A 27,629-nucleotide genomic window follows, 5' to 3' on the forward strand; every position below is an offset into this window, starting at 1 on the left:
TTGTAACTGTAAACTGCTTGTCTTTATTGTGCACTGAACTCTACTAGTATTCAAAAACCACCCAAATGCATGACTCACACTCATAGATGTGCAGAACAGCACATACAAGCTTGCTCTTCTTCAAACAGGAGCATTTGATACGGCTAAAACATGCACATCATTCACGAGCTCCTGATCCATAGAATATTATTTTATTGATCAGATTATCTATGGCACAGTACATCTAGTATGTAATCATGTATCAATACAAAAGCATTTTCCTTTGCACAGAAACAACGTGTCTGACACTGCACTCAAATCAGAGAGAAAACACACACACACGCACACTCATTATTTGTCTGTTTATCCTCCCTGCTGTCAGAAAGGAGGAACTGTAGTGAAAAAGTGTCCAAATATCTGCGAACTGCCTGTTCCCATAAGGTCCAGAATTTGAAAACTGCAGATGGGTTCCAGAGTCTATCATTCTTCTCTGTTAATTCTCTCTTAATAGAAAAATATGTCATACTTCCCGTTTTTCCATTTTATTGCAGATTTTTTTTTTCAATTGGTGGGCAAATACTAAAGGAGATGTTCTGTTGCCCTGTGACGTTCTTGTTTGTCCAGTAGGGTCTTTCCCTATGTGCATTCTTATAATCACAGCCAGGCAGTGCTCGATGTTATTTCAGTTGCTGGGGAAACATACTGTCCTTTGGCTGGTGACCACATCCTGCAAGGATGCAAATCAGGTGTATCCATGATTCGTTCTCTTTATGTCCAGAGATCTGTTTTGAACTGACATCCATTGCGTTTGTGTATATCCGAATAGGTCAGAGGTCAAAGAGTAAGCGTCACTGTCTCTGACTGATGCTGCCCAGTGTCATCTTCCACCATCTTCTCTGTAAGACATCAACCCTGCTGTCATATCTTCGTCGGACCCCACCCCTCACCTCATCCACGTGTGGATCCTCCTCACAGAGTTGTGTAGATGTAAACAAACACAATGACGAAGAGGTTCAAGAAGGTGCCTATGATCCCCAGAAGGGCCAATATGGACTCCTCTCGCTCCTCTTTACCCTCTTGCGCCCGAACCTCCTCTATACTGACAGTGGTCGTCCCCATTCTGACCCCCCCACCTCTGTCTCCAGGGTGCTTATCTGTGGAGAAACAGGAGAGCAGCATGAGATGATATTTAATCAACAAGGAGTGGAAGCTTCTGTGGTTCCATCCAACACTTATGTTCTCAGATGGCCACCAGTAGTGCTCATCCAGAGGCCAGACCAAACACTCAGTGAAGCAACTCCGAGGGTGAGATTTCCCTCTACACTGATTGCCCAGCTGCGAGTATGGCGTAATGAACACAAAAGAGGATGTCTCCCCCTCACCTCAGTGATGGATTTCCCCCTCAGAAAATGATATTTCCCTGCGGAGCTGCTACAACAAGGCGACTCTTGGCAGCTGAGATGATTTACTGTCCATTTAAGCCATCTCACTTGCTGTTTGCCTCTGCCATGCACACTAAATGATTTCTCTTTTCTCATCCCGTCCTTCCTTAGCTTACGGTATAGCTTGGTACCATGTTCATTGGAGCACATGTGGAAGTGTCTGCTTCCAGATACTAGAACATTCATCTCAATGAACATCATTAAACCCTACAACTCAGCAATGTGGACAACAAGCCTTGTAGACAGTCTGACACATACAGTGGAGGGAACACTAGACAAAAGCAAGTACAATATGAAAATAGGGAGTCTTACCCTACGGCGTGGGAGATCTGGGGGAAGATCCAGCATGCTGTGGTCTCATCACAGGAGATGCATATCTGGGCTGGCGGCAACATGAGGGCCAGGTGGCCAAACATCCGATATCCCCAAGACCGTAAAGAAGGAAAAAAGAGAAATTGAGAGGTGGAGAGAGAGAGAGAAGGTCTACAACAGCATCTCCTTGAGCCGTGTGCGTTACGCAGACAACAATCTCAGTCCCCAACGTCCCTCCCCTTCGCTCTCCCTCTCTACCTTTCTTTCTCTCTTTCTCTCCCTCTGGCTTTCTCTCGCTGTTTCTGTGTCAGTATTCCAGCCTCCTTACACATCACCAGCCATTCCTTTTGTTCCACGCTCATTCAGATCTTCATTTATTCTTCTTCTCATGGTTGTTTATTTATTTTTTTGTTCTTTGCTTGGACGCCTCACACCTTTCATTCAAGCGGGGCTCGGAGAAATCCGCTCCCTGCTCTCTTCCCCCCTCCCTCTCCCTCGTTCTCCTTTTCCTTTTACCAAAATCCTCCTTAAAAAATCTCCTAGTCTCCCCTCCTTTCTCTCTCTTCCCTCCCTCTTGCTGTCACACTCTCTCGTTCTCTGCTCTGTCACTCTTGTCTATCTGACCCTTTTAGCATGTGAAAGTGAGGCGTCTCAGCATTTGTAGAAAAACTGGCCCCCACCTTCTCTCCTTTCCCTCCTCCGTGATTTCTTTCCCTCCTTTTGCGCTCCGCTTTTTCTGTGGGTGTAGAAGCCCTACAGATGTGCGTGGATGCCTCCGGATGCTCGGGAGATTGGCGATCTGTGGCTGCGAGCTCCCCACCCTGCCGTTCTCTGTCCGTAGCCGATGGCAGTCGTGTGGTTATAGGTCCCGTCTCGGAGCCTGAGAGCGCCGTGCATTGCATAACCAAGCAGAGCGACTGGTAACCGCGGAAACCGAGCGAGGGAGATCGGGAGGGTGGGCGGCGAGGAGGCTCACACGTCAAATGTCTTTATTGCCAAGAACAATGTAGAGCCACAGAGAGATGAGGAGCAGAGAACGATCCAAATTGAGAGTTGTGGAGCAGGGTCCTTTTCTTCTGAGTATTGATGATCCCATTGATCTCACAGGGCTTTTTTTCTACAAAAGACAGTCATATTTGGGAATAATGTTAAGCTATTAAATGCCTGTGTGTGAAAGGACTAATGTGTACATGTGCATGGGTGTCCAACGCATGTATTCTTTCATACTAGAGTTGTACAAATAAGGGTACCTTCTAATCTCTTTACTCAATCTCTTGTATATGTAGAGGCATCCATTGTTGTTGTAGCTAGCCAACATTCTGGGCTGTTCAATTAATGTCGTTTATCTTCGACTACCCTTTTCACCGATTCTTTTTGAAGTTTTGTTCTCATCCAAGAATGTCCGTCACTGAAATTTTTTTCAGCATTTCCAAAAGTTGCATCACTTTTAGATTAAGCTAAACTGGAAAACGCTAAGGCACAGATTTTCTTCACAGATGTATTTATCTTCTAACCTGTAGCCAATGCTCATCTTTTAAACCATTTGCTCACTCTTATAATTTCACACATACCTTTCTTGTAAGCCCTATTTTTAATGAGTTAATAAGGATTTTAAAGGTGCAATAGGTTATTGTCTTCAGAAACTATTTTAATTTGCAGTTTGGAAGTCTTTTCACATCCTGAAAGCAAATCATTAAATCATTAAATTAAATGATGTGGTCTAAATGTATTTATATGTCTTTAATTTTCTGTTCAATTCATGTTTATTTCTATAGCGATTTTACAAAGTAGATTGTGTCAAAGCAGCTTAACATGGAAGTTCTAGTAAATTGAAACTGTCAGTCCAGTTTTCAGTTGAAGTTCAGATTAGTTCAGTGCAGTGTGGGTTACTGAAGAAAAAATCCATTAATGCACAGCTCCACAAATCCCAAACCAAGCAAGCCAGTGGTGACAGTGGCAAGGAACAAACTTCACCATTTGACGAAAGTGAAGGAAATATGAGAGAAACCAGGCTCAGTTGGGCAAGACCATTTCTCCTCTGGCCAAACTTCTTGTGCAGAGCTGCTGCCTATGTGCTTCAGGCTGAAGAATGCTGGACGTCCATCATGGAGAAGCTACAGGTTTGAGTAGGTCACCGGCTAGTATTCATTGTGCCCAGGGGACATATCTTGTGGAAAGTGTAGGACCAAGAAAAATGTGGTCCAAACGTTGCGATAGGTTGTCCTACCTGCCTTTCAAAATATGTAATTGCATACCACTGCCACCTATTTGCGCAGAAAGGATTACATCATTTGCCTGTTCATGGACCAGGTTTAGATAGAGAATGGCTGGCAAATGTCAACAACTTACCTTCTTTCTTTAGTTGTAGTTACTAACTGTACTGCAAAGTTTTCTCTGGTCATGGCTTTAGATGGTGATTTGCAAGGTGGGAAGTAGGCTTTCAGTGCTATCAGGCTAATGTTAGCATTTTCCAAGATCTTCTATTGCACTTTTAATTTTCCAGTTGAAAAAATTAAAACTAATTTAATACCCAAGAAATGTAACTCTACAAAACACATTGTTCATTACATACTTTGTGTTTTATCTTATCACATTGGCCAGTATTTTCACCTATTTAAGCAATAAACAAGTTGAAAACATGGGGAAAATTGGCCAGTTCAGAAAAAAAGGCTGATTCAAGGTAAAATCTATGAGAGTAAGTATTAATATTTTGTTTATCGGTTCTTCTCAGGCACTTTATAAGCATGTTTGATATTTTTGTATCACTTTACAGCAGAGATGTTCAAACTCTGTCATGGAGGTCTGGTGTCCTGCGGATTTTAGCTACAGCATGCCTTAACACACCTGCAGGGATGTTTGTAGAAAGCATAGTAAGAGCTTGATTAGCTAGCCTAGGTGTGTCTCATTGGGATTGGAGGTAAAATCTGCTGGACACCGGACCTCCAGGACCAAGACTGAGAACCTTTGCTTTACAATATAAGACACATAGTTAACATTAATTAATGTAGTTACTAATGTAAACAAACAATGAACAATGTCTGTACATAATGTATATTATAGTTCATCACTTGCTTATGCATTTGTTCTCTGAGCTAACAATGAGCAACTGTTTTTTATTAGCTAACTTCAACAAAGATTTAAAAATAGTGTAATGTATCATTCATTGTTGCAACTAACATCAACGACTTGACTCTTATTGTAGTGTTAGCGATATTTCTAAAGTAAAAAAGCAAAAGACTTATTAAAAATCATATCACTTTTGTATAAAAGACATTTCATAAGTCAGTTTAGAAAAAATGATCTCATTGACATTTAAAATAAAATTTATTCCTGAACTTTTAATCATGAGTCCCTCGCAGTAAATAAATGTCTTTTGAAGTGGCCTTTAATGCTGACAGCTTCGGAGCTGAAATGTGAAGAAATGGCATCTTGTTTTTTAATCCTCGTCTATAACGATCCTGCTCGAAACTCTCACACAGGGCTACCATGAGCACTGCATGTGTCCGCACACTGACTCATCCTGACCCTTGAGGAGTATAATTCTTGTTTCATTCCTCGCCATCAGTGGAAATAAAATTCAAGACTACCTCCCCTCCTCCTCTTCCTCATGTACATCTGACCAGTCCTTGCCCTATGCGTTTTACGATTCTCTGTCGTCCTTATCTAGTCTCTTATCCATTGGTGTGTTAATAAACTATCAACCTCATTGTCCACATTAACATTTTAATGGAAGGGGGCAGAATGGAGGATCTGTATATACTACGTCCCTGCCACATCCAGTCCAATAAAGTCATATATCAGTGTTATGCGCTACATAAATAAGTTGGTTTACTTCTACCAGCCCTCGGACCTAAGTAAAGCCAGATCAATTATTTACTGTTTCAATCTGAAATAATCCTGACCTCTGGGCTGGCGCACAATTACAGGAGGTCAATAAAAGGCTTTACCTTTAGGCATAAGGAGCAAAGCCATTTCAGTCTTAGAGGAAGTAGTTGACTGTAGAATCTGGAAACGACATATAAACTCGTCTATGTTTTCTTCTGTAATGTTCTGTTTGTAAGAGAAATGGATATGTCGGTCATAACTTGAGTTTAGTGATGGTTAATCTTGAAAAGGTGATGGTTAGAAAGGAGAGATTCAACATTTTTGTTCGTTAGCATGATCTTATTCTACATCTCTAATAATACAAAATACTCAAACTAACTTCTAACTTTACAGCTATTAATAAGCAGCAGATTAAGAGCAAAAAATGAGGCAAAAAGTAATAAGAAAACATGAGGCAAAAGTAATAGGTTATGGTTTTCTTAATTGCGAGGATTGTACCTTAAAATGAAGTGCAATTATGTCTGTTCATTTACACTTGTATTTCAACCCAATTTTGCACATCAAAGTTTAGAATTTCTTTTTTTTTTAAGACAAAAGCAGTTGATCTATGTTCTTCTTCTATCTTTCTTTGGTAAAATTCTACCAATTGAACTTATCATCTTCATCTACTCATCAACTACAACTACTCATCTTCATCAACTACAAAGCAGCTATGATTTTATTTTTATTTTGCACAAGTTATTTAATTTATTGGAAATAATTGTACATATTAACATATTGTTATTTGTTTAAATGTATTTTAATCTTTTAATCCGGTTGTCTTGTAATTTCAAAGGTCACATTTAAAAAAAAAATGTGTTCCCACAAGTTTGAAATACACTTGAAACACCTTTTACCCACGGTATATGCTTACCTACATGTGATTTTTTACAATATTTTTATTTATTATGCATAGTTTCTTTTTAATGGGTTGAAGTTTTTTTTTATTAAAAATAAAACATAAATGTCACCAAATATACTTGGGCGGCTTTTATTATACTTCTGTGGCCCACCCAAATGTGGGATGCATCTTGTTGCTTCCTGAAGTGCAGATTTTATTTTATTTTGCTAAATTGATTTAATTTATTGCAACATATTTCTGCAATTTATTTTTAACTTATCCTAATCCTTATATGTAATCTTGTTGTCTTGTTTCTTCCCCCCTCTGGTTGCTTCCCGAGGATTAAGATGGAGTGTATGTGTATGTCCACATTTTTTATTTATTTATTTTTTTGTTATTAGATCTCGTAACCAAAAATGAAATAATATCAGCTTCATCTGAATTTCCTTCAATCATTTCCAGCATAATTATCTGAGGGAAAGAAATCTCTCTCTCTCTCTGTCCCTCACTTTCCTTTGTTCTCTATAACTCTCTCTCTCTTTGATAATTAGTATCGGCACATTTCAGTCACCATAATGTGCGGAAATTATCACACAGGCCAATTAAATGAAATTATCATGTGGGTGAATTCCCTCGGTCTTGGGCTCCCAGCAATGTGCCAGAACATTTAAAACGGCTTAAACTGAAGCCGGCAGGTTAAAAGCTATAAAGAAAGCGGCAGAATTTTTTTTTTTTTTTCATCTACTCTAAGTGGAGACTCTTGTCAATGAGCCGTTGTTTATATTCATTTATTTGTTTGTAATTTTCTCTCTATGGAGCTGTGGATCATATAATCATCAAGCTGACAGCTGTGGGCGATTATGGAGCGAACTCATTACTGTACGTGTGTGTGACCATAATATAACCAACAGATTGTGCTGACTCAAAAATTTGCTTGGTTCTAATATTGATATTCTATTAATATCTGATTCTAATCCTTTAAAATCAGTCCAATGACTTTCATTCGATGAAGTAGTTGGATATGTATACTCTAACTCAGAATTAAATGTGTGACATTGATTTATGGATTAAGCTTTACTCGTAAAATATGAGTTTGTGGTCAGTCTTAGAAGGGGTGGTCCACTATGATATCATCTTTTAAACGTTACTTGATGTGTAATGTAGCTGTGTGAACATAAACAACATCTCTAAATGTAGTACGCTCAAAGTTTAATGCAAAGGGAGACACTGGCTTTTACAGTTAGCAAAGCAAAGCCTACAGTTAATGAAGTTTGGGGACCTCAAAAAAATACATTCGGATTAGTGAGATCACAAACGCTTCAGGTTACGCACATTCACCATGCACATACACCCTGCACAGTCAAGGAGCGTGGCCAGAAGCAATGTAATGATATAGCACGGAAAGCTAAAATGCCGTCCAAACACTACTATTTCCACAGAGCTTGTTATTTTTCTGTATTTGGTCTTTCAAAGGACACAACACATAGATAAGTGCTTACAATTTAATTTTAATTATGTTCCAGAGAATTAAAAAAAAAATATATAGCTAGCATTTGACAAAGGACAACTTCCAGAATCTCTCCCAGTTCTTTGGCTAAACCTCCTCAAAGAAAGAGCAGCTCCAACCATAATAGAAAATGCTGGGGCTTGTGAGCCACAACCTGTACGTATTTTATTTGTTAAAATTGATCTATTACATGCACAGTTTTTAGCGTTTATGGAATGTTGTAACAAGGATGCAAACAAGGATGTAAAAAATGGGAATTGGCACGTTAACAATATAGCTACAAATTCATATTTATCTGTCAAACTGCTGGAAACACCCACTGTCTTCAGTAGCGGTGCAGTGTCGACCGCTTTCCCTGCATTCTAAATCTCAAATAACAAACTTGAGAAACACAGCTTTAATTAATGGTAAAATCTTCCATGCATGTGTTTTTACTTTTTAATTAAAATATTCATTTGTTAACATAATATTTCTTCAAAATGAATTTGATTTATCAGGGGTCACCACAGTGTAATGAATGGCCAACCACTCTGGCATATGTTTTACACATGGCTGACACCCTTCCAGCTGCAACCCAAAACAACTCTGCATTTTTATTTTATTTTTCACTTTTTTAATAAATCAGAAATTCTGAATTATATATTTGATTTTGTATTTAGGGTTTCATTGTGTCGAGTTTCTTTGCCAGTGTTTTGCGTTCAAGCTGAAAATGTGTCCGATATTAATGTTGCAGTGGCTCAAACTCATTCAAGGGAGACGGCAGGAAGTGGCAACTGTAATAAGAACAACTATAATCATAAAGTAAACACAAAATAAAAGTATCCATCCAGACTTGACTGCTCTCTTTCACTCGTCACTGCTACCAAGCTGACCAATCACAGATCTTGAGCTCAGCATCACCATGGCGTGCAGTTAAATTATTTGAGACGTGCACTTCAGGCCCCTGGTGCACAAGAGGTGCACAATTGATGCAGTTGGTATATACAACCTTGTTTACTTTAATTACATGGCATAGAGTAGCCAAAAACTCTAATCTCAAAACAACTTTTAAAATAAACAGACTAATGGCTTTTGTACCTAATCTTAGGCGTCACATGTTCAGTGGCTGTTATTTGGATGTATTCCTGAGCCTTGTAGAGTGTATTTATATGTAGCTTTTAAAGTAAAACAGCAGCTGATGGTCTAAAACAGACCTTGAGCAAAGGTCTGCTGAGACTCACAGAAACAGCCAGTGTTGAATTGGGTCAGCTCTGACAAGCTTTTCAAACCTGCCGCAACATTCACACTCCCCTCGATCAAACGCCAAAAACGGAAAGAGTGAGTGATGGCTCGGAAACCTTTTAATGGATGTGTGTGCACTCATCCGCTGCACATTCCTTCCCCCCCTCTCTCTAAATCTCCACCGTGATCATCACGTAGGACAAACTCTGAACAACGCACATAATTCATATCTGACAGTCAAAAGCAGCAAGACTCATTAATTATTGTTTTCTTTGACTGTTTCTTTTTCTCATTAAGATGTTTGTTGTGGAGCTTTGTATCATCCAGCCTGTTTCCTCTCCGCTGTGATGTATTAATATATCTCATTCTGCTCATTTGAACAGGTGCCCTTTGTAAAGTCATATTCTCCTCTCTCCAAAGCTCTTTGACAGTGAATGTGTGCCCACACAAAATGCCAAATGTCAGTCAGAGGGCTTGTCACCATTAATTATGCCCTCCTGTGTGGAGAGAGATAGATACCCCTCTTTTACCTGGATGGGTGTGCGGGAGCTAAATTGGATAAAGCAATGAGAGTGGAGGAGTGTTAAGGATATGGGAGGACAGGAATGGTGTGGTCATTAAAATGAAGCAGTCACAGAAAGTGACTGGACCTCAAGATTATTTTAGCTTCATTAGCCTTCAGTCGCCTTTGCTTTGTGAAATGCTGGATGCTGATCTTAAATCTGCTTTATGAGGGGAATGTGGGCACAGTTTCTAACCTTTGTTTCACATCAGAAATATTCTGCTGTTCAATTTTTTTTATCAGAAAGATTTTTTTCCTTACAAAATGGATACTTGTGTTTATCAAGAAAGCAATAAATGGATCAGAAGTTACAGCAGATTACTTTTTTAAAATATAGGTTGTTCTTGTGAACTTTTTTTTAACTGAATTGTATTTACCATCTGTGTTTCCAAGCCAAAATGATTCAGGGGCGTATTCCAGAAAGCAAGTTATGTGATATACATGGGTTAGTTTTTATAGCGAGTAAGTTCCAAAAACGGAGGTAACTTTTGGGGTATCTTAAGTAGCCATAGCAACTTTCTCTGAAGATCACCTGCTCTGGAGCAGGTTATGTTCCGGAGTTTGTTTCAGAAAATTTACTGAACATTGCGTGCTCTTAAATGAGAATTTTCATGGATTTAGAAGCATGGATACACAAGTTTTTTCATCGTATGAGGTTTATAAATGCATAGGTTTCTTTTTTATATTCAAATAAATATTTGAATGAGCGTTGTTGAATTTTTAATGTATTTAATAAACCTTTTGAAATCCAACGTGACAAACTGCAGATCTGCGCTTTCCATAGGAAACATTCAGTGCAGCTCTTTGTTTTTGCATTAGGCTACTGCACAATGTGGCAATAGCGTATAAATCCATCTGTACAGTATATCTGGCACTGAACTGTTTTATACACTTTTGCACAGTTCCTTGGCCTTTCACCACTACATATCATTACACAGCGCCACGATAGTATAGTGGTCAGTACGCCATTAGAGATCATGATGGCGCTCACAGCGGATCAAGTTCGAATTTTGTATAGAGATTTTTTTTTTTCCTTTCCCTCTCTCTCTCTCTGCACCCCTCACATTTTCTGTAGCCTATATGTATTATTATAAGTGGCAGCTCTGTCTTTTAGAGGAAAATATATCCATATTTTAAGATGTAGTCTTTCCTGTGAATACATCTATTCCACACACACCCTTGATACATTTTTTTTTATATAATTTGTGCGCTCATTAACCTGCAGTTATATTCAGGAGGTTGATATAACTAACTCTTATCACCTGTTTTGGAACCGGCATACGATAAACAGATTTTGGGTTAATTAACCAAGTTCAAGGTTTAGCAGATGGTAAGTCAACCCAGCTTTCTGAAATACCCCCCAGAACAGTTGTTGTCAAAGTTAATAATAATATTAATAATAATAATAATAATAAAATTATTATTATAATTATTATTACTAGGGCTGCACTATATTGGAAAAATCTAATATTGCTTTTTGTTTTTTGTTTCTCATACAATGAGCAAAACATCAATGACAACACTTTAGCGGGTGGCAACAGAAAATAGAATAAAGAAATTAAAATAAATAATTAAATGGGTAAAACAAGTAAATTAAGTCTCTGAAGAATCCACAGAGTGGCTGGTTTGTTCATCCAGATAGGCGAGAAAAAAACTTCAAACACTTAAAAACTTTCAGTCGATAATGAGAAATATCTAAATGTCTTTCTATTTGTATTACCGAAATCACGTCCGCAATCCACATTTGAAATGTAGGGAGTGGAAATGACTTCCAATGCTGGTGCACCAGCCTTTTAGTTACAGTCATACCTTAGAATACCAATGCTTTAGAATGCCAATCAAATATGATTGACCACAATGTATATAACAAAGGACAAAACCCGAAAGCATGGGAAGTCAAGTCTTTTGCGCTTTGCACCTGTCACATAATGGTGATACGGAGGGAAAATTGTAGGCAACTTGGCTTTAGTATGATGTGAGTGATGCATAACCTTAAATTGGACCAACTGATGTCTACTGTTGACTGAACAGGGGGGGTATCATCTCCAGGCATTTATCCCGTGTGTCTACAGAAAGCTCAGCCCCTAAGTCGCACGTTGTGTTATTTAATGGTCAGTTTTGTTGGTTACTAGCCGTTATGCAGCCCTTGCATTGATCCTTGCATATATTGCTGTAAATAATATAACTCCCAAAACATCTGTGGTTTTATTTTATCTGAAAAATAAACGCATGATATAATGGTGATCATGAAAATAAATATGTTGTCCAAAATCTGTTGTCTGCATTGGCTTTAAAAAAATCTGTTTGGAAAATCCATAACAGTTTGTACTGTATTTATATCTGAATGTGTTAAATGAATGCTTCTAACCCAAACTTTTGAAGTGTTTTTTTTTTTCCTCAACTTTTATTTGTGCATTTACATCTGCTGCTTAGCCTGCTGTCCAAAATACTGCCCTCATGAGCAGACGGACACAGTGCCGTTAGAGCTCTTGAGAAACCGAGTCCTCCTCAGATGAGAGAAAAGCTCTGAATGATTTAGTGCCTTTAAATGATGCAGAAAGGGAAGAATGCGCTTTGTTATCCTTCCGTTAGTTTTATGGCAGCTTTGCAGAGGAGGAAAATTACAGCCCTGTGGTTGTCGCCATTAGCTCAATCAAACCATCTTTGTGAATAAACAGCCATTGCTGGCACAGGGTTTCCTCAGATACAAGAGCGTTTTACTGAAAATTACAGCTTTTGTGCCGCACCGACACCTCCTGTAAGTGACTCCAACATAAACGTCTGGAAGGGTGCCACGATCTCATGAGGAAGTCGATGTTAATGCTCACAATCAGATTGTCCAGACACCAAACTGTCTGCTGGCTTGACTCCATGTGTTTAAAGTAACTCTCAGCGTCACCTGTAATCTCTGGGGTCAGCTGGACTTGATCCAAAGAGTGTGGAGTTTTGCATTTAGCATCGTTTTGAAGATGCTGTTAGATTTGGTATTGTATTAAGACTGAGTGGACTTCTTGTGTTTTTACAGGCTTGTTTGTTTGCCTGACTTTGGTTCTTTTGCTCAGCCTCATTCATCCCCATTTATTGTATCATATGCAGTCCTGTTTAAAAGTTTGAGGTCATAAATATATTTTTTCTAAATTTCTAAATATTACTAAACAATATTGAGAACTACTGTCACTTAATGGATCAGTAAATTGAAAAGTTCGAGATTGAATATGATTCAGTGAGTATAAATAGACAGACAGACTCATGGAGAAGTAAAAATGTTGGAAATATCAAGACCATCATGAAGAGACCATCCACACTTCTGAAAGGGACTTTTAGATGGTCTCTTATGCCTCGTTTCTACTAAACAGTACACTTCAGTTTAATTTAGTACAGTATGATTCGGTAAGGCCCACTTTGGCTTGCGTTTCCACTTTGCGTTTCCAAGTTTGGTGTATGACAGAAAGATACGATCGATGTCATTCTTGGTTAAAGAATAAAGCTGTACTAGTCGTTCACATATCTTTTGTGAACTCAAGTTGATTATTTCAAGTATAAATGCTTGGCAAGTGCACCAAACAGAAAGAAAGTGGCACTGCTTTCTACAAGTTATTTCCGATGTTGTCTTAAAACAGCAGAGTACATACAGCAGATTCTGTTCTTGCCGTGCACCTATGTTATTACTGTCATGTCTCAGCTGTGTATTTAAAAATGGCGGCTCCTATGTTGCTGTTTCCCTAGCTTGTTGCACACACTGGTAACGGGTTCTGTGTAAACAAGTAGCACTTATCAGTGAAATCTAGCTCCATGCTTTTGGTACTGTTCTGTTGTGCCCAAATATTGGTGCAGTACGGTTTGCTGCTTCGCTACCTTTGACTGGAAATGGTCATAAATGCATAACATGCCTAACTGTAGCAAATGGGCTATTACTTATGTCAAACTTTTGAATAGTTTTTAATAGCCGTTGCGTTTGCTTGATATTGATCTGCATGTCTCTTTTATCGGTTGTTCGTTAGTTTGCCTTCTTTCTGGATATTTATGGATAGATATGGATGGATATTTATGTTCATGCTAGTCTTTCGTATATTTGCGTTAAAGTTGCAAAATATAAAAATTAAAATAACTTACTTAAATGTGTTGTATGTAAGTTTATGACTCTTCTAAAGCATAAAAATACCATAATATGTTTGTACATATTTAAGAAACATGGTAAGTGAACATGCTGAAGTCAGATATTATGGTTGAAAATTTAAACCGCCGAATGCTAGTTTAGCCAATTTTTCACATTAGGGGATTAATTAGCAAATAACATAAACATTTTGAGCGTAAACATTCGGTGAGCAGGTTACATTGTAACCTCGTGTCCTAACAACATGTTACGTGATGAGATTTGCAGTAATAAACAATTTGGCTGTTTGCACCAAACAAAACACAACAGAAATTTCAACACAGCCATTCAGAAGCACATAATAGTGCTCTCACAATCAGTGCACTCCATCAAAATGATAAGGTTTATAATCAAATTAACACATATTAAAGCTCTTTAACATTATTAAATGTACATGCTGAATCACTGATATTTGTTGGCTTGCACTTGGTTTTAAAGTTGAAAAAAGTCAAAGTAATTTAAAACGGTTAATTTTATTTTCAAGATCTGAGATGAATTGTCTGCTTCTGCTTTCAGTAGTATGGCAACAAATGTCTACAGGTTATCTGTAGAGTCTTAAAATATCTTAAATTTTAGGCCTTAAAAAGTCTTAAATCCACTGAAATATTGTGTTGTAGGTCTTAAATCATTTTAAATGGGTCTGAATTTTCCTATGTCCACGTAAAGCTACCCAGTTGGGCCAACACCCGTCCAGTCACTAAAAATGTATTTCAGTAAAAGTAAAAAAACAAAAAAACAAACAACTACAAATATATATATATATATATATATATATATATATATATATATATATATATATATATATATATATATATAATAACTTTATTTACTTTTGAATTTGGGTTAATTATCTTCCTTTAAAAAAAAAATGTTTTTAATGTATTTTAAGATTTTTACGTGGCCATTAAAAAATCCTTAAAAATCCTGTTAAGCCTTGTGTAAGTCATTATCATTTTAAAAAGGTCTTAAAGTCTTAAATTTGACTTGATAAACCTGTAGAAACCCTGGTCTTGTAAAATGGCATTTAAACTCAAATTTTTTTCATTTAACACTGAATAAAGCACATGAGGTGTACCCAGGGTGATCATTGTCAGTTTTCTGCTGTTCAGTTGTAAGAAATAGAAGCCATTTCTAAAATATTCATTTCAGTTATTGGTTAGGACAAAAATTTTTTTAATATGAAAAATATTCTTTCTATCGCGTGCCATTGCTTTCATTTAGAACACAATTTAAATCGGCCTTTCTTTTACTAACTGCACTTTTAAATGTAATAATTAGCAACGTTGTAGTTAAGAATTTTTCCCTTTTTTAACGGTTAAGCACATCAAGTAAAAAAAAAAACATTTATTAGACTGTTCATTAATATCTTTTAATGCACACGTTTTTGTATCTTGAAAAAAGATTTTTATTAATTTGGACAAGAGTGTGGACTTTTAATATCAGCCCTTTACAATATTCAATATTAAATGATTATGAGTTTATACATTTCAGCCAGAAGTTTAGTATATTTTAGTTACTTGAACATTATATAATAAAGTCTAGTGATATATTGAGTTATAGGCATATGAACGTGACCTACAAAAAAAACATGATTAAACTGTCTTTCTCTCCTTTTCACTCTTCTCATTTATTTATTAATTTCTTGTTCAGATGTTTCAAGAGATATTCTCCTCAGTGTGAAAGTGTGAAAGGGAGCTGCAGTAGCGCTCGTCTTGTTTTATTCCTCGTTCTCTTGCATTATTGATGGAGCGCTTCTCTGAGCTCCTGCTGCATGTTGTGTCTTTCTTTCCAGCCGGCCCTCATGTGAAGGATTCTCGTTCGCTTGCTTACTCACACACTCCAGACAGACTCTTGTGCCCTGAATGATTCGGAAAGCATGATTTTTGTGTCAGTCATTAGACTCCAGGCCCAGTTCTGCTCTGCAAAGCGGCATTTAAAATCAGACTCCTGTCAGCCTGATTTGCTTCAAAAAAAGTGTGCTAGTGGAACTCTGAACACACCAAAATAAACGTGCGCACACACACATATATATGCTTATCTGACAGTGGAGTCATATTATGAGAGGGTATTTTTGGCTGCTCTCTTCATATGTGTGTCAAAAACAGTTATGCATTTCTGCATGTTGTAAATAACCAGATTAAATTTTAACCAGCCCACGAGGCAATAAACAAGTGTGCGTTTCTACACTGCTGCTGGTGTGTTTTGTCCCGCCTGTCCTCGGGATCTTTGTTGTCATGGAGACAAAGAGTTTCTACCACATGCTCGGGGAACTTACACACACACACACACACACACACACACACACACACACACACACAGCTATCGTTTTTTGAGTTGTGCATGTTTTCAGTGTGTAAAAGGAACCTCGTTATACTTGCATATAAAGGTAAACTGTAGCTGAAACTTTTTAATTATAGTTTTTATTTAGCAAGGATACATTTATTTGATCAAAAGCTGCATTAAAATAATACAAAGATCCTGTAATTTAAATTAGATGCTGTTATTTTGAACGTTATATAAATTAAATAACTTTGGGATAGGTTAGTATATCTGCGTGTATGAAACCTTTTTTCAAGAATTAATTTTTTAAGATTACATTTAAATTGGCACCTATACCATGTCTTAGAGCAGGGATTCTCAGTGTCTACATTAAAAGGTGCAAATCTGAAATTTTATTAAGGTCAAAGGTCTGGAACAATTTATATTACAAAACTTGTTTTTAATTAACATGCATCACGAGTCAACACTATTTATTTTCCTTTAAATATATTGGCATTTGCATTCAAAACACATTTAATACAATGTAAATGTGGCAAAACCACTAATATACGCGCATTTTGTACACAACAAAACACAACAAAAAATAGGCCCAATAATTTCTGGATGCAGCCATGAAGATGCAAGCTGAGATTGCAATGTCAGACACAATGCAGGCCAACTGCACCAGTTCTGCATCCAGACCTCTCTCCAAAAAAGTGAAAAATACAAAAGGTGTGTCATAAAAGCTTTAGGTCTTGTAGTTATGTGGTCCTTATATCTCTATTTTGTGGATACTGCCATTCTAAATGTTCATGTTTTGTTTCATAGTGGTGTTTCTCATTTCTACTCCTTACAACTCCAATTGTCTTTTTACAAATCAAGCAGAATGGCATTGTGATGGCTTGTGGCAAAATAAAAGCATACTTATCTGTCCACGTAAAGGCTTGTATGATCACTGGATGTCATGACAACAGAGTCGCACAAAAAAATCTTTGAATATTTTGCCTTTTATATTTATACTTTAAAAAAAAACAAAAATACAACTAAACAGTTGATTTGCAAGGTGTATGCATTTATCAATAAAGGAAATCCACAATTTGATTCCTTCACGCATAGTCTTGCAATACGCAAACAGAGTCAGTTCCCGATTGGATACATTCACGGTCTGGATCCAGACCAGAATCTGGACTTTGAGAAGCTCTGTCCTAGAGAATTGAAGTCGACAGCTTTTGAATGTATAACAATGTCCTGGTAAGCAGTCGCCAAACCCACTTTGTGGTAATTCATTTTATATATAAAAGTCCTTACTGACAAATGCTTCAGAAATCCATTTGCAAATACAACTTGCAATGCTTAAGGGCATGTTTTTGCATTTAAAATTTTTTTAATGATTTTTTATTTATTTTTTTTGTGACCATTTTACTTCTAACCCTTAATTTAAGATGCTGCTTTAATTTTGAGACTTTATGCAGATGTTTGCTTTGCTTATTCTGCATACCAATTAGATGTCTACATGTCTATATATCTTAATAAGGAGCTCTTTAACCGACAACATTTTCAGCCAAAATTGGGAAAATTCCATGCTCTTTACTTATATGCTGTAGTTATAACCATGTAAACACCTGAAAATGTGTGTTTGAAAATGACAATGTCATGCCAGGACATGTTACATAGCCTGATGTTAAAGAATACATCCTATTTTTAAGATTTTTTGGGAGGTTAAATTGCACAATAATAACACAACTTTTAATTGTAATGATGACCTATAGACAAAAGTTGATAACATCCTTGCTGAAGAAGTGTTTAAGGCAAGATTTTTTGGTGTGTTTATATTCATCAAAGGTTATGAGATGAGTATTTTCTTTAAGATAAAGGGCAGCGGCTGCCTCTTAAGTGTGTACGAGTGTGCTTTCTTTCACACACAGAGCACGGAGCTTCAACTTTCCTCTTAGACAGTGCCAGTCACAAAGGTCTTATGGTACAAACGAGGAATCGTTTAAACCAATGTGGATCAGTTTGAGTCCAGATGACCTGTGACCTTCACAGTCTCTTACTGGGGAAGAGGGAACGGATGGGTAGATGATATTGAAGTGTTCTTTGAGCTGCTGAGAGGAGTTCGACTTAAGACTGCAGTCAGATAATCTCTCCTCTCCTCCTCTTCCTCTGTTTTGTTCCTTACGCTTTGGTCCTCTCCCCTTTCTATTATCTCCTCTTTTTTCTCTCTTCTCTTCCCTTTTGCTTTCTCTTCTCCATATTCCTGTTCTCCACTATCCCTTTTTCCATTCTTCCATAACCATCTCAACTTTTCCTTTTGTGTATCAAGTCTTTTTCATTTCTAATTCTCTTCTATCTTGTTTTTATCTTTCTTTTCTTAGCATCTCCTTGTCTTCTTTCTCATTTTCTTCATTCTTATCTTCTATTTTTTGTTTTTTCCTCTCCTTCTTTCTGTTCTTATGTTCTTTGTCAAATCATCTCTAGAAAGGAGGACAAGAGGGGGAAATGTTTGTTTGTTCTCCTCTGCTTTTTTTTTTAAATGTCATTCTTTCTGTTTTCATGTTTTCCTGCCATTTTTACTTTTTTCTCTTATCTTCTCTTTAATTATTATTTTATTTATTTATTATTATTTTTTTTAGGCATGTCCAGTAGGGCTGTGTGATTAATTGAAATCGAATCGCAAACGCAATTTAAACGTTGCGATTAGCTAATCACAAGAGACTGTGATGTGAAATATATATATGTATTATTTAATTTTTCCTGCCTTTTCCCTCTTTGTGTGATAGTCTTACTAGCCAATTGAGTGAGCACACTTTTGTTCTGCCCAATTAGAATTGCACAACCAAATTATGCATGCCCACAATAAAAAATAAAAAAAACATACAGGAAAGCGCGGACAGTTGGGATAATGGTGTCTGCTGCTTCAGAATCATTTAAAGACAAATTAATATGAAAGAAAAACAGGACATCGGAATATGGGAATATTTTGGTTTCAAAGTCACAGACACCAAACAAAAACAGGTCATTTTTAAGAGCTTTTGCAGAATTGTTGCCACGGCTAGCAGGTTATTGACCTGAAGCTTGACTACAAAAATAAATTGCAAATCAAATTTAAAAGATATTTTTCCAAATCGCACAGCCCTAATCTTCCGATCATGTGAACGGAAATTGGGATCAATCACGCGGTTTCAGACTTTATCTCCCCAATCAGGACTCAAATGTATATAGCCACATAGTTACACCTCTTTCTTGACTACACGCAGAAAAAGCAACGCGTGCAGCATGACATCACTTTGTTGCTGAGACACTATTGGTTAAATTCCGGCAAAGTAGAGCATGGAAGCAGCTTAAAGGAGGAAAACATGAGTATGTCTGCGCTACTTCACAGAAGTGCTCTGTTTGTTAACAGAGTTGTTGGCTGTTAAAATAAGGTAAATTAAATAAAAATAAGGAACATCCTGGATATGTTTTTTTGCTCTTCTTTATTTATTTATTTTGATGTATTATAAAAATATTGAATCGGGTTTCACTATCGGTAGATACTTAAAATCAAATGACTCTGACTTGAAGGCAAAAAAAAACCCAATCTGGACATCCCTAGTTCTTTTTTGCTCTGCTCTTCTTTCTGTTCTCTTTTTATATCTCCTCTCCTCCTTTCTCATCGCCACTCTTTGGTTTTCTCTACTCCTACTAGCCATTTTTCTCCTCTTTATTTCTTATCATCTCCTCTTGTCTCTCTTCCATTATTCTGGTCTTCTCTCCAGATTTGTTCTCCTCCTTTTTCTACATTATCATTCCTGGTCTTCTCTCTGTTCTTTTGCTGTTCGCTCTTGCTTTCCTTCACACTCCTTTCTTATATCTTCCCATCTTCTCTTCTCCTTTACTCAGGTCTTGTCACCATTTTTCTGGTCCCTTCTGAATTCTGAAATTATTTTTCTTTGTTTATTTTGTTTTCTTTTTATAACCACCATTGTCTTTCTCCTATTTCTGCTTTCTGGATCTCTTTTTTCCTGAGTATCTCTTCAGTTCTTTGCTCTTTTGTTTTCATCTGGTTTCCTCTGCTGTATTCTTACTAATATCATTCGTTTTCCTCATTGCATTCTATCCCATTTTTCCATTCCTTTCTTGTTTTATTTCTTTCTAATATCCACACCTTTTTTTATTGATCTCCTACCTTCTCCATTTTGTTCATCTTTCTAGCTGGTCTCCTCCATGCTTTCTCCATCTGTCTCTACTCCTTCCTGGTGTCACCTACTTTCTATTCTCCTCGATTCAGTTCACTCCTCCTCCTTCCTGGTCTCTTCTTGACACCCTTCCTGTCTCCTTGCCTATTCTCTTCTCCTTCCTTGTCTTTTCTCTTCTCCTTCAGTCATGCCTCCTGTCTTCCCCTCCTTAATCGTCCCATTGTGTCCTCTCTCCTCTCTTCCTCCATCGTCTCAGCTCTTCTTCTCCATGTACGGCCACGGAGGGCAGAGGAGCTGACGTATGTGTCCTCTCTGCTCTCCCTAACATTGTTTATCATCCACCCAATCCAGCATGGAGCTGAATGTCTGATGAGGGAGAGAGAGAGGAGGATTGGTGTGCAGTAAATCAGTTAGTCTGTAAATGAGATGAGAGTGAAGGAGAAACAGTCTGAACTGAGGAGAGCATGAGGAGAATCTGGAACGTAGACTGACATTGAGATGATACAACACACACACATACTAAAAGATCCCTGATCTGAAGCGCACACTCAGATGAATCGCTTTGAAGGAGCTTTGTTTGAAATTCCTTTCTTCTTTAAACACACAGAGAGAGATATGGCACAAACATGCACACAGTATTCCGGCTCCTTGCGTTCACTGCACACTGATAATATGTGGCTGATTATAGCGTTTTGCTCGAAGACCCCCGCTAATCTCTTTTGGTCTTGTTCTCTCTCATCCTTTATTCTCTCACTGTCCTCGTTCAGGCTTTAAGACTCCGCCGTGCCACAAAAGGATTATCGCTCCTTCTCCAAACAGGAAATGCATGCACGAAGAGTCCTCGTGACTCAAACCACTGGTTCTTAAAGCATCTCTGCGTACTTGGGAGATCACTTTTTGAGTAGTTCAGTCATGACTGTATCTTTTTTTTTTTTTTTGCAAGTCATTGTTCTCAGTCTAACTTTTCTTCCTACAGCAAAAGTTGTTTTTTTCTTTCTGTTTTTGATGTTATGTTTAGGCTTACAGGGATAGTTCACCAAAAATCAATATTTAGTCTCTCTCATTTTCTTCTAGACCTGGCTTTCTTTTTAGAACATAAAAGAAAAGTTTGTGAAATGTCTGTTTTTTTTTTTTTTTTTTTTTTAAATAAACTATTTCTTTAACCCTTTTGTTGAAAGAGTGTTAGCTGACCCAGACGAGATGCGTGGATCTTTACCTTAATCTAAAGGGACTTTTGTCTTGTTTTCCTACAAAATATCTACTTTGTTCATTTATGATAATATGAGAGAGGGTTGGGTTTCGGCCTTCCGAAAACAATAAAACCCTGTTGACTTATTTGTATCTTTTTCTTGTACTTTTATCGTATTTGTCTTTGCTTATAGATTGTTTATTATATTTTATGCAAATGCACACTTTTACAGAATCATCCCAATCAATCTGAAATTATACATTTATTTCAAATAGATCTATTCAAGTCATCTGATAAAATTGTATTCATATTGCAATATATATTGCAGAATAAATATATTGCAATGTTAGATTATTATGTTAGATTATAATATCGTGCAGCCCCATTGGAGATCCTCAGTAATCTCTTTGTGTTTTTCTTTCTTTCCAGTTTTTTTTTACAAGCATGTGTTAAGAAAAAGACTTAAAATAATTTTATCCTGCTTATGTATGGAATAACTTTCTCTCAAGAAGCTCTGTAATAATATAGTTTTGTAATATAGATGCTTTGGTACTTCCTTTGCTGAGAGTCCAGAAGCATTTATTGCATGATGAAGCTCATTAGAATGCAGTCAGAGTGATTGTTTAATTCAAGTCCTGAAAGAACTGTGTAGTTGCAAATGTTATATTAATTGTATACATTATTTCAACAAATTGGATATTGAGTGAGCTACATTTTAAAGACTATGATGTCTGTTTTTTCTTTTCCCTCAAAAAATATGTCCAAACATTTGTGCATCTCCGGGGAACGCTGCGTTTTTCTCTGAAGCATTTTCTTTGAATCATTTTAGTCACTGATTTAAAGATCCATTCATAAAAACAGTGACTTGCTTTCTTTTTAAATTAAACAAATGTTTTGATTTAATAACCATTTAACAAAGTTAATATTGGGTGAGTTACATTGTAGACATAATACAGTTGTCATTTGTCAATGATTTAATTATCCATTCATAAAGACAGTAACTTTCTTTGTTTCTATATGAAGCAGGCGTTTAAATGAATCATTTGAATTGGATGAATCACACATCAAAGCATGAACTTATTGTTTAAAAAACAATCTCAATACACACACCCATAGTACGTAGGCTTTATGCACAGATGGAGTGACTTTCTAGAACCATTTCATACATTAATTTAAATTGACATTCAGTTTTCTTGTCTGTCTACCAAAAAAGATCATAGAGGCTCTTTTTTTATAAAGCCGTTTGAATGGCATTTCTATGTCCTTTCCAAAGATCCAAGCTATTTAAATCCTTTGGGCCAATGATTCTCCTAAAAACATCTGCATTAAAAACATTATTAACCTTGACAGGCTCAATGTGTGTACACGTACATGTGGATTGTCCCTTGTGTCCTTCTGTCATTTAACAGAAGTAATCGACTTTGTCTTTTATAAGCGTCCTGCCTTCATACATAATTTTTTCTCTCTCTGTCTCCTGCAGTTTTGGACATGGCACGTCACGTCCCCCTGTATCGTGCTCTTTTGGAGCTGCTAAGGGCCATTTCTACATGCACCAGCTTGGTTCCTCTGCTCCTGCCACTCTCTGGAGATGCTGCGGAGGAAGAGGAAGATGAGGAACGCATCGAGTGTCAGACCTCAGTTGGCATGTTACTGGCTAAGATGAAGACCTGCGTGGACACCTACACTAACCGCTTGAGGTAAGCTCTTCCTGAGACACAGTGAATGTTGATGGATGGATGGTCCACCCTAAAATGCTCCCGCTCTCTGACCTGCACAGAAAAAGCACGAGAGCTAACCTGATGCTGTAGCCACAAGTCAAAAGCTCTGTTTCAGCAGAGGAGTAATGCGGAGTGATAAATGAGTGCAAGATCAGTCAGTGCTCGTCTACTAGCCCCGAATAGCCTCTAATCCCCAGTAGCCTTCACACTGGCCTGAGCTTCTTCTGCCGTATCACACTTGTCCATTATTCTGCTTTGCTGCTTTACTCTTTCCATGTAGTTTTTACTATAGTGGTTCAGGTTTGTTTTTGTTTTTTCACACCGGTATATTCCAAGGTTATTATAGTTAAAGAAAATGAACAAGTAAACAAAAACTAGAACTGAAAAAATATTATCCTTAACTGAAATTAAAAAAACAAACGAGTTTTTAAAAAGAACTAGAATTAACTGAAACTGTATTGTGTACATACAAAACTAACTAAAATGATAGCAAAAACATCCTTCATTTTTGTCTTTGTAAATGTATTTAATACATAAGTCTTTTAGAAGTAAATCTATTTACTTTGCGATGCCAGTTTTTCACCAGGTGTTTGACCTTTAGGGCACATCAGAGTCTGTAATCCTGCTGCCATTGGACAGATAAAGCCTGTACTCCTCCAGTAAGTCCTTGCTGTTGCTCCTGTGACAAAAACAATGACTAGACATGACAGCAGCACAGTGACAGCAATAAAAACAACCCGAGCAGACACATAGAAGTATTAATTTAACACGTTTGTATCCAATAATGGGTTTTATTTCGGTATTAGCGAACATATCATTCTTATTAACTAGTTCACCAAATCAAATGAAATCTTTAAAATGATTTGCGTCTCCTGTAATCAGGGAAAGAAAACTAAAGCAGCGCATCCCTTTGCATGATCCCCCATTAATACAATAACTATTTAAGTAACCGCTCCATTAGAAAAAATCTTTAGTGTTAAGCCCTGTATAAGTCTAAAGTTTCATTCATAATGGTCTTAAAAGGGTCTTAAACAGTCTTAAATTTGATTTGAAGAAACCCTGAATAACTTATTTAAACTTAATGGATTTAAGCAGCTAATAATATTTTGTTAAATTATTTGCAATCATTTACATTAATTATATTAAAGTAATAATATATTGTTTTTTTTTTTTTAAATGCTGTTTAAATGTCAAAGTAAAGTTTATTCATTTATATAAAGATCACATTATTGTATTTTATAATTGCATACAGTTATAAGTGTAAAAAATTAATGTCAATATTTTATTAAAACACATACTATTTATATATTCTATTAAATCATATATTATTCTATTGTCCTAAAATGTTACTATTATTATTTCTAATTTATATTATTATATTATATTATATTATTAGATTAGATTAGATTAGATTAGATTAGATTAGATTAGATTAGATTAGATTAGATTAGATTAGATTAGATTCAAGGCTTAACATTAACACCCAGCAATTGCGGGTAGATTGCAGTTTAGACAGACACTCCCATTAGCCACTTTGGCTGGTTAAAAAATTATTTTTAAATTGTGTTTTCTTAAAAGCAAGGTTCAACAATAAAGATGGACAAAAGAAAGCAGGTGAACTCAAGTGCAAGGGTGATGTGATGTGCATGACTATGTAGAAAGCGCGCTTGGTCCCATTTACTTGCGGGAAGCAACCATGCCTAGAGAAAAACTGGTGTGATCGGTTTTCTTTGAAATAGACTGGACAAAAAAGCAAAGATGGTGCATCCACGGTTCTGCTGCTTTTAAGAGCACCAGAATTTTTTTAAATTAATTTTTAAGCAGCAGCGGTTGCTGCTTTTGCTTTAACCATTTTTTTTTAAATATTATTAACAGGCCTAACATTAACCGTGTGCGTGTGATCTTTCTTTCGTTATAACACACGGTTGGTTTTTTTACCTGCTTTCTTTTGCTTACAGTTATTTTTGTTATTATAGTTTAAATATATATATATATATTTTACAATAACATTGCTTTAATACAAGATAAATTCCCCATTTATGTGAAGTTTACTTCTTAGACTTAGGTCTATTAACTATTACTGTGCACATTTTAGATACATGATAATAGTTCTTTTTTTTTTTATTAAGAAAAGTTTTGTTGAATTAAAAAGTCAATGTATACTGGTTTGTTTTGTCACATTATTTAATATTTGTGGCTAAGAAATAATAATTTATTTATTTTTAGTGTAGTCGGAGTTAGACACAACCCATTTGCACATGCACATTGAGCAAGCTAATTTTCTCACACAAAAGGCACGTGGAGATAATACAAAATGTATATCAAGTCATTTTAGAATGTCAAAGTCAAATTTCTGCTTTTGAAATGTATTTTCCCAACAACAAAATTGTGGCTAGTGAAAATGGTGAGTGGCTAGTAATGTTGGAAATCTTCTAGCCACAGTGGCTGTTGATTAAAAAAGTTAATGTCAAGCCCTGATTATATTATATTATATTATGTTATATTATATTATATTATATTATATTATATTATATTATATTATATAATATTATGTTAAATTACTTTTATAACTTTTTTTTATCCTCTTCCAAGTAGACTTCAGAGGTTGATATGCAAAGTAGTGAGAGTTGATTTATCATCAGATTTATCACCTATTTCTCTATAATGGCTTGATCTTCATAGGTCGTGAGATGTTTATAGCCATAGCGTGTTAGTCTCAGAGGGGATGCGGACATGTCCATGAGGATACATGCACTAAATAAATGACAAGGCCATCATTCAGCCTCTTAATTACTGTCCTCTGCATCACATACAGGTAAAGGACATTCACAGTTCCCCTTCTCATTTATGTCTCTTTCATTTTCTCTCCTCATGCGTAATGAAAGCTGCATGTTGTGAGGGGCGTGTGTTAAGCCGGAGGACAGCTGGATGTTGTTTTTAATGGTTTACTTTGGGACAAGCCACAATCTGCTGCTCATTTGATGCATTCATTATGTACTAGCACCTCTCAGGACAAGCGGCGTGCGTGTTTGTTTTAGGCTTGGGGACGAAGGAGGTTGAGAAGCTCTTGAGGACATGCTGCTGTTTTTTGTTTCTTTGTTATTGTGGTGAATGTAAAACTATCACTGAATGTGTAACTCTTTTTAAGGGAGCTGTGATGTAATTTACAAGCAAATTAATACATTTGTAATCTAAACTCATTAATTATCTTCACAAATGTGACTCAAAAAAATTTTTTCCACCTTAGGTCAAAGAAAGACAAAAGTAAAGGGGTGATGAAGGCGGAAACATCAGACCCTGAACCAGAAGGTCTGACCCTTTTAGTTCCTGATATCCAGAAGACAGCAGAGATTGTTTATGCTGCCACAACAAACCTTCGGCAAGCCAACCATGGTGAGAACATCCACAACTGAGATCTGCTGTTTTCCAGAATGCTTCCATCATGCTATTAAATGCTTTGCAGATCTGTATTTTAATGAATTTCCAATTTTGGACATACTAGCTTTGTTTTATTATCCTCCTATTTGTATGCACATTTTGCACTTTTGCATAAAAGGCTTTGTGGAAACACCAAGATGAGCATACCTTTTTGAATATGCGCATAAACATATAAGCTCAACAAAGTTAAAATCTTGCACATGCATCAAAACAGTGATGTGATTTTGTTTAACAGACACATGTAGTGTATCAGGGTGTCCGCAGATCCTTAAAATGTCTTTAAAAAAATCGTCCATAGTATAAAAATATTTCGGAGGTCTTAAAATGCAATTGAACCGACCCCTTAAAGAACATATTGTTTCCGTTTTGAAATCTGCTTAACTCTCTTTGTTTGTCATCACACAGCATAAGTAGAACCAAAGTCCATTTATAGTCTTTATATAATAATGTTTTGAAATTTTTCACTCTTTATATTTGGTCTGCTGAAGATAAATATACCAAACTACTTTACGTTAAAATTGCCATGGGTAATTGCCTAATTCCTTTCATAATATAAAAAAATAAATAGCAAACATTACTTTGAATCTTATTAACTATGCAGTATAACTTTTTTATAATTATAACTTATTGTGATAAAAACATAATAACACAGTGGATTTCAATGCTAAATACACTAGTCAAGCAGAATCTGCCTTTGACTAGATTCACTCACCAAAGTCTCTACACTGTCCTCTTTGCACTGTATGTACATTTAAACGAAATCTGATTAATTTACACCATTTAAATTGAAACGTTTATCTTCAGATAGATTTTTTTGTAGCTGAACAATAAAATAAACAAATAAAAGGTTACATTAATTTTTAAATGACAATCTCTAAACCTTTCTCAGATGGGATGGTGGGCCAATTCAAAGGTTACCTTGGGCCAACTTTGGCCCACAGGCTTTAGTTTGTGCATCTCTGCTTT

General features: G+C 36.5%; 1 protein-coding gene and 1 long non-coding RNA gene across 23 annotated transcripts in view; one reads left to right on the forward strand and one right to left on the reverse strand.

The window, feature by feature from the left end:
• Window positions 1-27,629, forward strand: part of birc6 (baculoviral IAP repeat containing 6) — a 156,255-nt gene that overhangs the window by 101,792 nt on the left and 26,834 nt on the right. For all 22 annotated transcript variants that reach the window (XM_009293036.5, XM_009293039.5, XM_073928501.1 and 19 more), the window contains exons 66-67: window positions 22,988-23,204; window positions 26,473-26,618. In XM_009293036.5, coding sequence (XP_009291311.2) covers window positions 22,988-23,204; window positions 26,473-26,618 — 363 coding nt within the window. The remainder of the gene's footprint in view (window positions 1-22,987; window positions 23,205-26,472; window positions 26,619-27,629) is intronic.
• On the reverse strand, window positions 171-2,788 carry birc6-as2 (birc6 antisense RNA 2). Its single transcript, NR_125794.1, is given in 3 exon segments — window positions 171-1,133; window positions 1,734-1,798; window positions 2,414-2,788. It is a non-coding gene; the product is annotated as a birc6 antisense RNA 2 (long non-coding RNA).

The sequence above is a fragment of the Danio rerio genome, chromosome 17 (assembly GCF_049306965.1).
Source record: "Danio rerio strain Tuebingen ecotype United States chromosome 17, GRCz12tu, whole genome shotgun sequence".
NCBI lineage: Eukaryota > Metazoa > Chordata > Actinopteri > Cypriniformes > Danionidae > Danio > Danio rerio.